This window comes from Accipiter gentilis, chromosome 31, assembly GCF_929443795.1.
Source record: "Accipiter gentilis chromosome 31, bAccGen1.1, whole genome shotgun sequence".
Taxonomy (NCBI): Eukaryota; Metazoa; Chordata; class Aves; order Accipitriformes; family Accipitridae; genus Astur; species Astur gentilis.
Genome location: NC_064910.1, coordinates 12,749,156 through 12,767,123, shown reverse-complemented (window position 1 = coordinate 12,767,123; position 17,968 = coordinate 12,749,156). Strand labels below are relative to the sequence as shown.

Genomic DNA, 17,968 nt, shown 5'->3' with positions numbered 1-17,968 from the left:
GTAATTTTCCTTTCCTTTCATTAGCTAATGCTGTATTTGTTTTGTTATTTTAGGTTAAACACTGTACTTTAATGCAATTAACAGTTTTTCTACTACATTAGCTTGTATGTCAGACCCTTGCTATAACTGAACATATACAGAAGAACTCAGTAAGTGTTACGCAGTATTTTAGTTTGCATATCTGATTTCCAACGTTGAACTTCTTTAAATTTTTCTACCAGGTACAGATTACTTGGCTGCTTCCTCTTTTAAAACTACCAGATTTTAACCAACAATAAAGGTTGGTACCTTACTCTAAAAAACCCCACCACAACCCCCCCAAAAAAACCAAACAAAAAACTGGACAAGATATACACAATAGAAGTAGAAATATAGTCCCCACAGTGACACTTCATTTAGCTTGCCACAAAATAGCAGAATAAGATATCTTAGTAATTATCTCTGTACTGTTTGGTCAGTCTTTGTTGCCCACATCAAATTTACACACCAGCAGTGCTTTCTAAAACCGTGTTTTCACCAACAGCTGAACCAATGTAGTGGCCCATTTCTTCTGTATGCTACTTCTCCTTGATGTTGCATGGTCTTGCTTCCTCCCAGCTCTAGCACAAATCAGATCAGGTCTCCTTAGGCTCTCTGCATATTCAAAGTAAAGAGGCAGGCACCTCCAGAGCACAGTTCTAAGACCCCAGCTTAGGCTTGCTGTCCTATAAAGGATCCTCTCTCTTCACTTACGTGGACCTTCTGATTCATTCAGCCAACTGTTTCCCAATTAGCCAATTCTGTTTTCAAAACCATCAGCAGTTGGAAACAGACTGTTTTAAGAGAGACAAAACTTCAAAGGGCTAAATCAAACAGAGCAGCAAACAGTGCTACTGTCCTACAACTGTATGCCCTGTGTTAGGAAAGCTGTCTATACTGCAACAGGTCCAGTGATGGTACTCAAAAAGCTACTGTGCATTATCTGCCTAACTGGACGCATCTTTTACTGGCTGAGTGAAAAAAATACTGCAATTTCTACTGCTGCCCACACCGCAGAGCTGACGCGCATTAGAAAGAGCACCTTCCCTCATATTATTTCAAACAGATTAATGTTTCCTTGTGCTACTAAAATTACTTCCTGGAAAGGAAGAGATTACTTCAGATTTAAAAACTACTTCCATAAGTAATACTTTATGGAATTAGTGCCATCTAGTGAAGACCCAGCAATGAAACAAGTGGGACTTGTCTATCAAATGAGTAAAATACATACAGTTTTTGTGATCCAGACCCTTAAAAATGAAGGTAAACAAACATAACTAGACTGCATTATTCTTATCTGCAGCCTTTTACCTTAAGCAGCTCAGCGCCCTTATTACATTTAAGTAATAGACATTGCACCAAGTAACACTGAGCAGTATCCAGGAAAACATGATACTTACCAGGATGAAGAGCATCTTCCAAGCTGAAATCACCTACAAAGAAGGAAAAGAAGTTTTAAACGTAATGCAAAAACTGAGCTAGTTTTAGACTATTTTGACACAAAATGCACCTCACAATGTTTAATATAATGGCATGCTCATTCAATAGTGGCCCATGGAAAAGCACCACAGAGCTACCAGGCATTATTTGTCAAACTACATGCTGCTTTTGGTGGTCATGGTACATGCCAAGGGCCAGCTCAGGGTGAGCAAGCTCAAAACATACAGACTGAAAGCAAAAGAAGGGATTCTCACAGGGTCTTTAAGCTTGTGAAATCACAAAGTGAATTTGTGAAAACACCAGCAGAAGACTCCAAAATGCAGAAATCCTTTTGCTATTAGGGAACAACTTTCTTTTATAGAAATATCACAACTCTGTATGCCACTGACTTGAAAAATTCAGGCTCTTGAATTAGTATGTACAACTACACTTGACTTCACAGTGAAAGGCATTACAAACCAATTAGATCTCACCTGAATCTGATACTGATGGCTTCTGAGATGGAAGAGGATTCTTTGTAGGTTCTATCAGGGACGGTTAGGAAAAAAAAAAAAGTTTAAATACCATTTAACACACTGTTCAGAAGATACATTGAAGGGCAAATATAAGCCTATATCTTCACAATGAAATGCACAGGATTATGTCTATATAGCAAGACATTTTCCCCTTAAAAGGAATCCCTGAATGTTCCCAAAGACACATTTCAGTTCTATGCAGTCAACATTTTGACACACCCATAGCTGAATTGTTCCACTGGGGTTTAAACAAACCATATGTGGGGAAGGTGTCATGCTTGGTCATGCAGTGATACTCAGGAACAAACAAGTCAAAAGAGCAGTCACTATTTTCCCACCTACCTCCCAAAATTTGCAAGAGTGTAATAATTACCAAATGCATCTTGTAAGTTGAAGTCGTCAAAATTGCCTGTAGATGAAAGCAACAGTAAGAACACTGGTATTGTGTACTCAAACCCAACACTTATTACAGTCACGAACATGTCTTTGATCTATCTTGAGGTATGTTTTCTGCTTCCTGTGTCAGACTTGAAGAATATTTTGAGTAAGGGCTGAAGACACTCTTCTCTATTTCTCGAGACCACTATCTACACATCTCTTTGGAAAACAAAGGAACAGCACTAAAAATTGTCTCTATAGAAAGGATCCGGAAGGCCAGAACATATATTTCTACAGTAAATACAAAGCAGTTAATCCTTTATTCTTGCCACTCCTATTGCATGCTTTCTTAGTGCCATCCACAGCATATTCTTTCCCAGCCTTCTTTCCATTGAACCACAAAATGAGCAGGGCACAGCTCCAATTCATAAGACTTTACAAGATTCAAGTGTGAAGAAGAGCCTTGGAGCAAAAAGGCTGATATGAAAGTTATATGATCAGGTAATAGATTTAATAACCTTGGCATTAGAAATTAATTTTCATGGGTTTATAAGACTTATCTTTTCCCCTAACAAAGGTTAACAGTATGAAGGTGGTTAAGTTATTACCACAGCTGATCTTGAGCAGTCTCTTCAACTTACTAGAAGACAGCTAAATGTGGCTGTCACCACTATGGTCTCTCCACTCCAAATGGATTAAGTTTCATTTGCAGCCCTTAGGAGAAGAACATTCTCTCTTGCTGCTTTAGGTCAGTTGCTAGAGCTACTGCTGCTTACCCCTCTGTCCTGATTTTGGCTGGGATAGAGTTAATTTTCCTTCTAGTAGCTGGTATAGTGCAGTGGTTTGGATTCAGTATGAGAAGAATGCTGATAACACACTGATGTTTTCAGCTGTTGCTAAGCTGTGTTTAGACTAAGTCAAGGAGTTTTCAGCTTCTCCTGCCCAGCCAGCAAGAAGGCTGGAGGGGCACAAGAAGTTGGGAGGGGACACAGCCAGGACGCTGACCCAAACTGGCCAAAGGGGTATTCCAGACCATGTGACGTCATGTCTGGGATATAAACTGGGGGGAGTTGGCCAGGAGGGGTGGATCACTGCTCAGGAACTAACTGGGCATTGGTCAGCGAGTGGCGAGCAACTGCATTGTACATCAATTGTTTTGTATATTCCAATACTTTTTTTTTATTATTATAGTCATTTTATTATCATCATTACTATTTTCTTCCATTCTGTCCTATTAAACTGTCTTTATCTCAACCCACGAGTTTTACATAATTTTTTTCCCTGATTCTCTCCCCCATCCCAGGGTGGGGGGGAAGTGAGTGAACAGCTGCGTGGTGTTTCATTGCTGGCTGGGGTTAAACCACAACACCAGCCAACTGCAGACACACTAACTCAATATATTCATGATACAAACTGGTTTCACAGCATGAATATGAGTGTGATCTCAGCAGCAGAGGCTTGTAAGATAAATGGACAGCTAAAACAACTGCTTGGGATATTTCTGATAGTTCATCATTCCTACTTTCACTGAAGCATGGAAAAAAGGCATGAAAGTAGATACCAGCTATTCAAGAAAAAGACATCCAAATACACTGCTCCAGCCCCAAAGAAGCTGGAAGACTTTTTCTACTGAGTACCAAGCGCCTTGATGTGCCTGGCTTTTCCTCTAAGAATGTAGCTACAGAAGAGGAATCAGAACTGGCTACTGCAAAATCTGAAGAGAGGAATAAAAAACAAACATCAAAAATAAAACCATGAGCAGAATGTTCCTTCTCCTTACACGACAGGCCAAGTTAAGACAAGGACAGATCATGAGTCTAGTACCAGGAATGACAGATGCTCATATACTTGATGACATCCTTCTTCTCAGCTGAGGTCAAAATTGAAATCTCTTTTCTTTCGCAGATAACTGCATTAATAATGCCTTTTTTTTTTCCAGAGAAGAAATGAGACTAAGATACATTTTTATTTTTTTTTAATATGGAAGCAAGGAATGACAACTTGAATAAAAAAATCAAAGGCAAGCTCGCAGTTTCCTGAAAACATCCTTCAAGCTAGTCTTCAGTCTGGCCAACTGAACTGCTACAGCAGAAACTGAAATCTGAGGTCTAAGCAGCGATTTCCACACTGTAACTTTCAAACTGAGTATCACCTTGCTCATAGCCATGTAGGGAGGTTGCACTGCCTGGTCTGTGACAGGCCCCGTTATGAAAACAGAGCCAATTCCTGGCTTTAATGTGATGCACAAGCAAAGGGCATTTAAAGTGTCCCGGACAAAGTCATTAGGTATAGATCTTGGATAGAAAGCAAGAAGATATTTTACTTGGTGTTCTTCACTCCAGATGGAGACCATAAGCTCTTTTAGACACTTAGCTCATGAAAAACTGTTTCACAGAATGCAAAATATATGCAGGTTGTTTATCTGAAGCCTACATCATCTTGCAATACAATCTTAAAAACCTCAGTAAAGGGAGCAGTTGCTAAGACCCAAATCTCAGTTACCTCTTAAGTTGTCCCTTTGTTCAGACTACACCAAGAAACCTCCATATTAATAGGCAAAAAAGGTCAAAGCACTCAAGAGAAATTTAAAAGAGGTATTTGCATAGTTGTTCCTCAAACTTCAATTCTGGTTTGTTTGCTTTCTCAAGTATGTACATCTTGCAAGCTAAAGTCCTCCAGGGAGGAATGCCTAAGACAGGACCTGATCAGATATTTGCTAGTCTAACTCTTAAGAAGGCAGGCAGAACGATCTGCTGAAGATGCATGCTCCTCAAAATATTCTACCACAGTAGCAACCAGAGGATGGACCACCACCATCTGTCTCAAGGTTAAAGATAGTTTACTAAGTCAATAAATGTTACATTGATGGGTATATTTCAAGAGCACTATTTCATTTTAGAAGGAGTGGCAGAGGGAAAGAACAAGCACATACACTCAACATTATGCTTTGGTGCAGCTGAAGTTTCACCTGGAGCAGAAAAGAGGCTATTTGAAGAGTCTCCCACTGCTACCATGAAACTTAGTCCGAGAACTCTCTGAATGGTTCCAGCTGCAGTGGTTTCCCTCAAGAGGAGGAAACCAGTGTAAAAGGGTGTGCATTCAGTGACATTTCTATTTTAAGGGATTGTTTTCACACATGAACTTCACGGAGAAATAATTTAGGATGAGACTGCTCACTGCCAATCTCATATAAGACATGCTTTGAGAGACCAATAAACAAATCTGAGTGTTAATAAAAGAAAAAAATAATTCTATTTTGACTGAATTATTCAATATTCTGCAACCACAATTCTGTCTTCCAAGCATGCAGCAAGATGCCAGGCTCTTCAAGCACATTACTTTATCTCAATAAAGTAGCAGAAAATGTCAAAACCTAGTGTATGAAACTCATTACGATAATCTGCAGTCTGAAGTGATGGCGGTCTGCTTTCCCAGCAAAGACTAGGTGTTGCGCCACTGTTCATGACAAACCTTCATATGTCTTTAAAGCCCTTGCTTTTACAACTGTACTCACTCAGCTTTTAGTATAGGTGGGTCCAACTAAACTACAAGTTCAATTATTTAGACTGAAAGGAGAGAGGCTCAGCACCAGGGATTCAGCTCATTCCAGGGAAGAAACAATCAGACAACAGAGATAAAGCTACAGAACTAGAATAAAGGTAGTAGCAGGCTGCACCCATTACAGGTTTAAGGAACACCCAGAGTAACTGAGCTTATGAGCATTTTCTTAGTCTAATCAAAGATAATTGCAAATAAAGCAGATATTATATTGCATATAAAGCACAACAACACAGCAGGTATTTCTAGCTCTGTGCTGGTTTTGGCTGGGACAGAGTTAATTTTCTTCACAGTAGCTAGTATGGGGCTATGTTTTGGATTTGTGCTGAGAACAGTGTCAATAACATAGGGAAGTTTTAGCTATTGCTGAGCAGTGCTCACACAGAGCCAAGGGCTTTTCTGCTTCTCCCCCCAGCCCAGCAGCGAGCAGGCTGGGGGGGCACAAGGAGTTGGGGGGGACACAGCCGGGACAGCTGACCCCAACTGACCCAAGGGATAGTCCAGACCATAGGACGTCATGATCAGCAGATAAAGCTGAAGGGGGAAGAAGAAGGAAGGGGGGGACGTTGGGAGTGATGGCGTTTGTCTTCCCAAGTCACCATTACGCTTTCCTGGAGATGGCTGAACACCTGCCTGCCCATGGGAAGTGGTGAATGAACTCCTTGGTTTGCTTTGCTTGAGCATGTGACTTTTGCTTTCCCTATTAAACTGTCTTTATCTCAGCCCATGATTTTTCTCACTTTTACCCTTCTGATTCTCTCCCCATCTCACTGTGAGGGAGCTGAGTGAGCGGCTTTGTGGTGCTTAGTTGCACCCACCCAGCTAGGGCTAACCCACAACAAGCTCCTAAGGGCATGAGCAGATTCAAGAACATTTCAGAAGTGTCTACACTATTTTCCTTCCATGTCCATAGCTCATACACCAGGTTCTCAAGAGACAGATCTTCAGCAGGCTGTCCCCAATAACCTGCACGGTTTGTGCCAGATGGGGGAAAACCAGCAGATAAAAACAAAAGAGCAATTGAAAAGCTGATGAGCTAGAGGGTATTCAAGAGAGCCAAGTAACTACGCAAATAGGAGTCCTTTGCAAAGATCCATCACTGCTCTCCAATACTTACTGCTATGGTATTAGATTAGTCATATTTACATTCCAGTGCAGAAGCCAACACGAGCTTTGCAAAGTTCCTCCATTAGTCACGTGTATGGCGACACACCAAGAAAGGAGACTCGTGATGAATCACCACAAACATAACTTTCTGACTTGAGCAACAGACTGCTTGAATTTTGTTTTTCTAAAAATGCTGGCGCTCTCCTCCTTCCCTGCCTCCCTCCCCAGCGCCCTGCGCACCACAGAGTGCCACATAGCCTGCAGGCTGCAGCTGGTCTTCCAGTTGTAGGCCTACAGACCAGGTGACAGTGGTCGACTTGTCCCTGTCCCACTGCTGGACATTACCTGCCATTCCATCAGTGGCTGACTTAACTTACAATCATAGAATCACAGAGTATCTCAAGTGGGGAGGGACCCATAAGGATCATCGAGTCCAACTCCCTGCTCCTCACAGGACTACCTAAAACTAAACCATATGACTAAAAGCATCGTCCAGATGTTTCTTGAACTCTGACGGGCTTGGTGTCATGACCACTTCCCTGGGGAGCTTGTTCCAGTGACCGACCACCCTCTCAGTGAAGAAGCCTTTCCTAACGTCCAGCCTGAACTTCCCCTGACGCAGCTTCATTCCATCTCCTTGTGTCCCATCACTGGTCACCAGAGAGAGGAGATCAGCACCTCCCCCTCGGCTGCCCCACTTGAAGGAGCTGTAGACAGCAATGAGGTCACCCCTCAGCCTTCTCTTCTCCATGCTGAACAAACCAAGTGAGCTCAGCTGCTCTTCGTAAGTCTTGCCCTCGAGGCCTTTCACCATCTTGGTTGCCCTCCTCTGGACACCCTCTAACAGTTTCCTAGAATCATAGAATCATTTAGGTTGGAAGAGACTGTTAAGATCATTGAGTCCAACCATTTGATGTCCCTATATTGAGGCCACCAAAACTGCACGCAGTACTCAAGGTGGGGCTGCACCAGTGCCGTGTAGAGTGGGACAATCACCTCCCTCGACTGTGCTTGATGCACCCCAGGACATGGTTGGCCCTTTTGGCTGCCAGGGCACACTGTTGACTCATGTTCAACTTGCCATCAACCCAAACCCTCAGATCTCTTTCCATGGTACTGCTCTCCAGCTTCTTGTTGCCCAATCTGTACATATAACCAGGCTTATCCCATCCCAGGTGCAGGATCCGGCACCTTCTCTTGCTAAATTTCATACAGTTGGCGACTGCCCAACTTGGGTCTGTCGGGCTGCCTAGCTGCTCATTTTCACAAAATCTGCAAAAATCTTGAGCTCAAAGAGGCCTCTCATCTCTGTACTGTTTACATGAGGTTTGGCAGCCCTCTTGGGGGATGAGGATGCTGGTAGCCACAAGGGCATAAATTCTTGGGCAAGTAGGCGAAAAGCAGTTTCTCCAGCTTCCAGCAGGGAAACTGGATTTTATACTCCCATGTCTCGTTTTCAGTCCCCCAAGGGGAAGGAGCACATGAGGAGTAGAAATACTCAACACCTGACCACAACAGAAGCTACAGAAAATACAGGAAGGCCAACACATTGAAACTTGTTCATGAAACACTTTAAATAACACAGCAAAGCCATCACATCCCTTACAATTGCTTTTTAAGTTTACTAGCATTTGATTTCAATCCAGGTTTTGCCCCACCAGCATTAGTTATCTACAATAAAAGTCTTCTACTGCTCAGTTCACATTCTGGCAGTTATTTTCCAACATGTCCTAAGCAGGCAAAACCAAGAGAAGCAATTTAATCACAAAAAAACTGGGAGAAAGGTGACTTGGTTCTCCGTATCTTGCTGTAAGAACTGCCTTTCTAAATTTAAATGGTTTTTAAATGGAGAACCTGGAACATGAAAACCACTCGCTGAAAGTGGAAGAATGTACTTAAAACTGTACTCCTCTCAGTCAGGGCAGAGGTTTGCAGGCAAAATCCCTCTGCACCAGGGAACACAGATGGGATGTTTACTCCCACTGCCAAACAGCAGTTTATAATTAGCCCTGACTGGCGTCTCATGAAATTAAATCCCACACAGTTGGTTTCAAACCCTGTTGTTCATACAAGTACCCACCTATCGATGCTGCTTTTCAAGTTTAGTTTCTCTGCAGAGTAAGAGAAAACAAAAAGTTTTGCATAAAATTCAGTTTAGAAGAATGAAGCCCCTTCCTACCTAAAGTAAATATGGCCCAAACACAAATCACAACTGTATATCAGCCCAAAAACAAAGATAATTTTTTACATCTGGGGAGTGTCTGTTTTCTGCACATCTGGAGTGTTCACTAATGTATCTGACAGGAATAAAGTCAGCTAAGTCTCCGCTGCAACCAATAAAAAGATTTATTTCCCTCTTCAAAAAGATGCGTAAAATTATCCTAATAACTATCATGTTTAATTTTTGTACAGTGATCCAAAAGCTAGTTCCCTAAAAAATTACTTTATTTGTACCAATCTTGAAAATACAGTACAGAAAAAGTTAGGCAATTATGTGGCCTAATCTTTTTCTGATCTGACTGCTAAAAAATAGGTTTTAGACTAATCTCTGACTTATTTTAATATTTGAATTACTAACTGTTCCTTCCATCCCAAACTGGCAATATTTTAATATTTTGTAAAAAGCCTACAAGGTGACAATTTGACTCAAAACTATTCACTTAAAGAACTGTAGTCATGTGAGGGTTTTTTAACAGAAGATGGTAAAATAAGCCATTTACTGGGGAAGAAAACCCCATATTATGAAGCACAGTTTGGGGAATTTTGCTTGTCTGAAAGCTTCCCATGCACTGCGCAACTTTTGTAGCCCCTTTGAGTGGTAGAAAGTAAGAAAATACAATGTGGCTCTGAACAGTAGCTATAAGCAGAGTTTTCTGGGCAGGATTTCATAGAGGAGTAAGAGGACAGAATGAATAGCTCTAAATCAGCAGAAAGCATACAGAAAAACTGAGTCAACCACGACGCTAGAGAACTAACACAATGGCAACAGTCCTGCGAAATGCTGAGTTGCTTATCCAGAAACGAGAAGGGGTAAAAGAGAACTACACAACAGTTGCAAGAGGTCTGTGAACGCCTGTGAGTCCTTCAGTCAAGTAGTGAAGATAAAACAAATACTTGGCATCTTAATCACAACCTGCCCAGTGATGAGTTGTCTATCACAATCTGGTTGTTTTCTTACAATTTGTAATTCTGCATGTCCATAACCGATGTGACCACTTTTCCCTCTAAGCAACAGTTTGGATGCTTGGGGATTTTCTTCAGGTTACAACCCTCAGTGGCAAACCAACATCAAACAGGTCCCAGATCTGCTCCTTAAGCTTAAAAGGGCTTCCAAAGCACTGTCACTAACAGCAGCTTGGAAAGAGCTGAAGTATTTTCCGTGCTTCCAGGAAAGTAATTTCTTGCAGAGAGCACCTCCCCTACATACTCAAAATATTCAAAACCCATCTGACCACGGTCCTGGGCAACCTACAGTGGCTGACTCTGCTGGAGCAGGGGGTAGGACTGGAAGGTCTCCTGAGGTGTCCTCCAGCCTCAGCACCCTGTGGTTCTGTGACCTGGGCCAATTCTAGTCACTGGACTAAATTCCTTGTGCTACAAAACTCATATAACTACAAATAAAATAAATCACTCTGTCCCTCTGCAATTCTTTTTACAGATGAGAACTGAAATACATTGCTCTGTCTCATGAAGTTTGTAAGCGGAAACCTAACCTACGCTAAAAAAAAGCTGTTAAGAGGAAAATTTGGGTGACAGAAGCATGGCACTTGCATTAAGAAATGACAAGATTAAGTTCTGGGGGCACTGGGATGGGAAGCAGGAAGGGAGGAAGAGGATTTTGCAAAATATAATAAAGGTGCTGAATCCAGGTGGCAACACATAAAAAGATATTGGACATATTTATTTGACTTTCACTCATTTCTTCTTACCTGTAACTTCAGGAGGGCCTGACCATGCTTCAAGACTGCAAATGTCACATACTATGCTTATTGCTATTTCACCTAAGTACTTGGCCTTACCAAGCATAAATGTGTTATTAAATTAGTAAGTATTTTAATAAAGTATTTTCTAGAAAGCAAATACGAAGTTTCCTTTTGTGTAAATTCAGGGACTAGGCAAAATACGACTGGCAGACAGAAGCATAGTCGTGTCTGCATTCCTGCGCAGCACACCCTTGACGAAGGCTGCAGGTGTTTGATTAAATATTGCCTAGGCTTACATTATTTAAAGCCTGCATGTTGGTCCTTGCACCTGCGAGTGCTAGGCACACTGAAATTTTCAGCCTTCTAAGTTACCGGTCTTGAGTTCTTGGTACTCTTCCTCATAGCAGCCCCAAAACACAGAGACGTCACTGCATTGAGCCCAAAGTTACTTGATATCAGCAACGCCAGCCCTGGGGCCCGTGCTGCCGCTGCCTTCTCTTGCACCAACAGAGCACCTGCAGAAGCCAACCCTGTCCCTCTGCCGCGGGGCAGGCATGGAGTGCCCCCTGCCCCTCTTCCCAGGTCTCACCTGCCGACAAAATCCCTGTTCCCCCAGGGAGGCTCACAGAGCACGCCCAGCCGGCCGAGACACCTCTGCTCTCCACCGCTGCTTCTTCAGAAACCTGTGCCACAGTGGGACCAGGAGCTCTGAAGCAGTCTTAGGAAACCCTGTTCTCAAATCTTACCGAGATCAAGCGGGCGCTGTGCATCTACTATGCATTCAGCCACTTTTGAAATTCTGTCTTGGCATAAGAAATGTCAGTAGTTAATTTTTGATAAGCCTAAGAAACCAAAATCCTTTAAGTACATGTTGCTCACAGTCTACAGCTTCAAAGTTTAAGCTGCTTGATAGACAGGACTTTAAGCTTTCACAAAGCTGACAAGCCTTGCAGCTACTACTCACATAGCCTAAATTTCCAGGTGCATTCTTACCGCAAGGCTCACGTTTCCTCTTGTTATGAAAGTTCCCTTCCCTAATTATTATATCAATCAGTCTTTATAGTATGAAATCGTATTAACTTTGTTACTATATATTACAATACACTGCAATGTAGTGAAGTAGTGGAATTTTACTGGAGACTTTGGTATTGTTCATACTTCAGTAAAAGAAACCAAAGGACAGCTCGGCCCTGTAAATAAGGACTTTATTTCTTGGAAGCTTAGTGCTGTCCCTGAAGGATAAAAGATACGCCTGGAGAACCAAGATAATACCAGTATCCTAGCCCCTCTAACACCTCTCTGAAACCCTCCCAGCATTGGCTGGCATCACAGGTAAGTAACTATAGCAAGACTGACTCCAAGGACATCTGGATCAATAGACAAGCAGCAAGAACGCTGCAGAAATATAGGTGCTTTGCGAAGTTTTACTATGACTAGTCAGCAGTAGCGTGGGTGTTAATGACTACTCAAATCATGTTGTACCTGAACATTTGAAGGCTACAAGAACCCTGTGTAAAACCACATTTGAGGTGCCCCAATTTGGCTAGGACACCTCATGTACATGAATAAATATTTACCCTTGTAATTCTGTATTTTGCATCCTAGCCTTCCTCCTCAGTTGGCAAGGCCCAGTTGCAAATTTTCATAACACTCGCCAAAGGTCAAAGTCAGTATGTCAGCACCTCTCCCTCTTCCAGAGTCAAGGAATCTCATTACTTCTTGAGGATTTCTGCACTTACACCTAGTGACAGTTTCAGCAGTTCTTGGCAAGAACCTTTCCGCAGCTGACTGACATCCGTGAAACCTCTTGCTCTGAAGCACGTACTTCAAAACAGTGCACGTATCACAAGCAGTCAAAACTATACTTTGAAAACAGTGCGGCAACATACACACTGATGGCAGGCACTAAGATGGACACCAGAGGAGATGGTGGGGCTGGGAAGGGGCATGCTTTCAAAGCCCTTTGAACACTCAGTGTTCTCACCTTCATGAACAGATTCATACACATTAAGCCTCCCTGGCATAACAACCCAAATAGCAGCCAGCACCAAAAATTAACAGTTAAATACACTGGAAAGACTACAATGGTAGTTAAATTTGAGACTGATCTTTTGATTAAGAAAACTGTTTTATCCAAGCAGGTTGCAAACTCTTCAGTATTGTGTAATTTAATAAAATCATTGGTTCTGAAAGTAACTACAGACGACACCATGTAACCTAATGCTATTTTATCACCCCAAGTTTACCTGTAGTTCTATTCAGATAACAACATTCTCCCCTTTGCACTGAAAGCCTCTAAATGCACGTGTACAGTTCAGTACCCTGCCCAGCCTTATGCAGAGAAAGGGCAAAGTGTTTTCAGGGCAACTGTGTGATCTCTTGAACCAGGACTTCACGAGCTGCATGCTTTTTCTGCTCATCCCAATTCAGTAAAACACTTTACACAGCAATAAAGAGTGTAAGATGACAGATTGGAGGCTTCCCTACCCACCAAGCGGTCAGGAAACACCAGCATTTTGTTTTGTCTGCATCCTTACTAGCTCAGACTCTGAATTTGCACCTCTGGTAGCCTCTTGGACTGGGGCAGGGAGGGATGGAAGAAAGAGCAGTCCTGGAGGGGGCTCGGAGGAAAAGAGAAGTGCAGCAGCAAGGCTCAGCTGCAGAAAGGTTAGGGACGTCTGCACTAGATGAAAGATGGCAAAATTTTAGCACAAGGAAGAAGGAATTCTTAAGAAACCAAGATTTGTCATCTGGCAACCAGTGAAATAAAGCTCCAAAAATTCACCAGAGTGGGAAATAATCCTCATTCTGATCAAGGAAAAAGAATTTAAATTATAACTTAGGATGAACAAGTAAATGGAACCTGGCCTTCCATTTAGAAATTCCTTCTTTAAAATAAAATTTAGTTGAAATATACATTTGCAATGTGCACAGAACTAGGTCAAGAATACTCTTACGTTTACAGCAGTACACCAAAATGATGGCTCGTAGTATGCAGGACTGTTTTATGTCTGCTGATACTTGTAAACTGACAATTCATTTCACAGCCTGTTTCTTTTACCTTCCTCACCAGAAGTCTTACCAGTTCAATACAGTTTGTATACTAATAGCAAAATACAAACAAAATCCGTAATCTAGTCAGAAACATTAACTGAACAGTAAAATTGACTTTGCTTTCCTAGACTCTTTTTCACCGTGGCTTGTTCAGTGATGGCTAAAAAGATTCTTCAGTATTTTCAATCTGCATACTTAAAAATAGCTACTTTCTTTTAACAAAAGCTGTAGAAGATGACAACTTTGGGTTTTACAATGAGGGTTTCCTGTGGGGTAGAGGAAAAGGGGTAGAGGAAACCAGTACAGTGGTTTGTAATGATTCAACTCATATTTTAAACCGTTGCTCTGAGACTGAATCAGTTCTGGCACTAGTCAACCCATTTTATAACAAAACCTGTTGTGCTGCTCAAACTTCAAACACTGAGTGTTTCAGTAGCACCAGTGACACTTCCTACAGGTATTTACTATTAAGGGACTGAGACACAGTTGCATGAAGTGACAATTCCGTGAGCCAGGATTTTGCAGCTTGTGCTCCACTGCACCACACCAGCATTGGTTTGGAAAGGTGCAGCCTAGCTTCAGCCACAGGACGTGTGTGTGATGTGACACCAGCCTGCTTCTCTGGGTAATGGCTGGAGAAGGCTCATTTTTTCTACTTTGACTTTGCATCATGTACGCAAGATTACTACCTAAAAAAATATTTCTGAAGGACAGCCATGTACACAGAGATACTGCATGCACCTAGGTCACTGTGATTAGTTCTAGTTGCCCAAACCGGACAGATAAAAAACCTAAATAGATGAGTTAGAATCCAACTAAGTGGCAGCCACAGATACACGGCAAGCCAGAAATGTGGTATAGGTTTTGTCAGATTAGGGTTTACTTTTTGTTTCTCATTTTTAAAAAGGTTTTTTTTTTTACTTCCCATGCTTCATTATTACTTGAGGAACAAGATAAATCTTCCCTTTCATACCAAGGCTATGTTCTTAGTAGTTCCAACTTGTTCATGTGCTCAGCAAAACATCTGGAAGGTGTTCACAGTGAGACCATAAGCATTTCTAGTTCAAGAGCATCTAGTGGAAGTACTTCTATTCTGCTATAGTTAGACAAAAACTTTTATCAAGAATTCTCCATGTCCACCCTAAGAAATAGTTTCACCATCTCCACTCTGATTCTGTATCACCTTCTAATGCAAATTGGATTTTATATTCCACTTGCAGGCAGCCATTCCACATGCCAGACTTCAGTCTGCACTGTAAGTTTACTCATTTTGTAGAACACCACAGGAAAGCAATAGGAGTGGACGGCAATTGTCCTCAGGAAGGGTAAGAATTACAAGCTGAAGGGATCCATGCCTGGGTATAGGATTGGAAGTGGAGACAGTGACAAAGATGCAACGGCAACACCCAAGGGAAAGGAGTAGAAGCAGCAGTGGGCAGGGAAGAAGGAGGAGGAGGAGACTGCGTCGCAGAGGTCTGGAATGCAGAGAAGTTGTCAGCTCTCTACAGCCACAAGCTTCAGAATCACAGCTCTTGCCTGAAATTTTGGGGAAAAAAATGTCTACCTCTCCGCTTAGCTAGCACAGTAAGGAGCTGGCCTTTACAGAAGGCCAAAATAGCAAAAAGGAAAGCTGGAAGTTTTTGCCAGAAGGGGAGGGAGGAGGGATGTTGTAAATCAGATTGCTAACTTGCTGGCTAAGACAAGCAGGTACGGCTCTGATCCGGAGAAGTTATGTCTGTATAACCATTTGCAACATTTATAGAGGGAGAGGGCAGGGAATAGTTGGTGAAGTAACTACTGAATTTAGGATTCAATCGCAAGATGCCTGGCATCCAGGATGTACTGAGAAACAGAGGCAGGCAGGGATTTCTGGCATCAAAGAGAGAGAATACAGACAGGCAAGGATAGCTGGAGGCAAGGGAAGAAACAGTAGATTTAAAGATAAAGATAGAAATATAGAAGAAGATAGCCTTACCCAAAAGCTTTCCACATGGGCTTCCTCAAACCCTTCCCCCAAACCTTATCCTGAAACTTGTTTCTAAATTTAAGAAGGACTTGTGTGACTCCAGAGCTGTCTGTTTTGTCCAACAATAGCATCAGCTCTAATAAAAATGGTATCCTACCCGACATATTTGCCTCACTTATTTTTAATTCACCACATAACACCACTACTACTACTACAACCACTAGCCCCTTCCCTCTTCACATAGGTTCAATATTTTCCTCCAAATCACAGGGAACAAACAAGTGGTAGTAAAATATAAGTCTAAACACTCTAACTCCATTTTTTCCAGATAGAAAAGGTTTAGAGTGTAGTATTTTTGTGGCAGTAATAAAAACAGTAATACTACCAATATTGCAAAGTAGAACCAGGCTTGCAGAATTGGCTGTCCTGGAAATACCGGCATTTAACAAATTTCTCGCTTTATTTTTCCTTCAGAATATTGGACTTCTTCACGAACAGAAAAGATGCAAGCAATGTTTTCTGTAGTTAAGCAAAAAAGCATACAAAGACAGTTTTATAATTAAAATCTGATTTTTACCAATGAAATTGATGGGTGTTTAATAAAAAAGAACTTCTAATTCATGGAAAGATTAAAACTTGTATACTGAGTCATAACATTTACCGGATGAAAGAACAATTGCTATCCTAAAAAACAAAGTTTGATTTTACCTAGATTAAACTCTTTGGCTTAAAGTGAAATGAGCTGTGGATATATTACACACTTCAAGAAATGAACACCATTTCTAGTGAAAAATTTTGAAGAAACAAGAGATCCAATGGGAGTTTTATAGGACTCAAGCTATGAGGAAAGTAGAGCGGAATTAACATCTGCAGTTAATTAACAGTTGCCTCAGTCGAGGTTTTGCTTTAACACATACAGTTAAAGATGCCATTTCTTAGATGTTTACAGTATGTGGACTCTTCACAGGTGACTGCAATCTCTATAAAGGAAACCAACTGCATTTGTTATACAGCCAATGATGTTGTGTGGTAAGACCTGACTTCAAATGTCAATGTTTTCTTTCAAAAAGATCTTTTTTCCCAAAACATGTTAGAATGATTCCTTCATTTGACATATTAATTATGCATTTTAAAGGAACTGTTCTATATTTAGAAAAACTACTGTAAATAGGCCTTATGCCACAAAGGCACAGGAATTTGCCTTATGAGTTTTTGGAATTCTTTGTAGAAAATCTTCTCGATCCTGTTCTTCTGGGCTCCCCGGTCACATCAAATGCAGAGACTACACCAGTTTAAAAGGAGTTTACGATAACTATCACTGCAGTAATTTTTGTTTTCAAGAGGTGAAAAACGTGCTTTCCTGCAGCAAGCAGAGAAATCTTTCCCAGACTAGAATTTGCAAGCATATGGAGAAAGCAAGACCTTTTTTTTTAAATGAAAAAGCAAACTAAAACTAGCTTTTATGATACCAAGCAACCTTCCAAACACTAGCTTTTGCAGTATTGGTCCCAAGTCTGCAGAAAAGCTGACTCAGCGCTGTTGCTGCTTTTGCAAGGTGGCACAGAGACCTCCTGCAGCAGCCGATAAGATACAGACAGGCAAAGGGCAAGACACACAAGCTGGAACACTGTTCCTCTGTATCGGGAATAACTTGCAAGGTCTGGGTAGTGGGGGCTGACAACATGGTGGGACCCCTGTTGACCAAGGAATGACCTACTGTGTACCATGCTGGAGGGAGCACGCTGTAGGATTAACAGCAAGGCCAGGGATAATACCAAGATTCTATCAGTATGGCAAATCTTGGGGAAAAATGCCTGGAAAGAATGGGAATTCTGCACGCCCCTGTCACAGATGCTGGGACTTACGGAATAGATGCTGCTCCTGAATGGAAAAAAGAGAGGGTATGCCCAAGTGGAACAGAAGGCCCTTCAGTGATGCAGCATTGCCAGCTGAGGAGTTGTGAGCACAGGGCAGAGTCAGAGCTCAGTTCAACTACCGCCTTCTCCTGC

The 17,968-nt window shown here is 41.8% G+C and overlaps 1 protein-coding gene across 3 annotated transcripts in view; it reads right to left on the bottom strand.

Annotated features, from left to right (window-relative positions):
* CD99 (CD99 molecule (Xg blood group)) overlaps positions 1 to 17,968 on the bottom strand; it is a 33,690-nt gene that overhangs the window by 8,461 nt on the left and 7,261 nt on the right. For 2 of the 3 annotated variants that reach the window (XM_049834511.1, XM_049834510.1), the window contains exons 2-4: positions 2,347 to 2,382; positions 1,932 to 1,982; positions 1,419 to 1,451 (exon numbers count right to left, since the gene is read on the bottom strand). In XM_049834511.1, coding sequence (XP_049690468.1) covers positions 1,419 to 1,451; positions 1,932 to 1,982; positions 2,347 to 2,382 — 120 coding nt within the window. Of the gene's footprint in view, positions 1 to 1,418; positions 1,452 to 1,931; positions 1,983 to 2,346; positions 2,596 to 17,968 lie in introns of those variants that run through there. The other variant, XM_049834509.1, reaches the window with a different exon arrangement.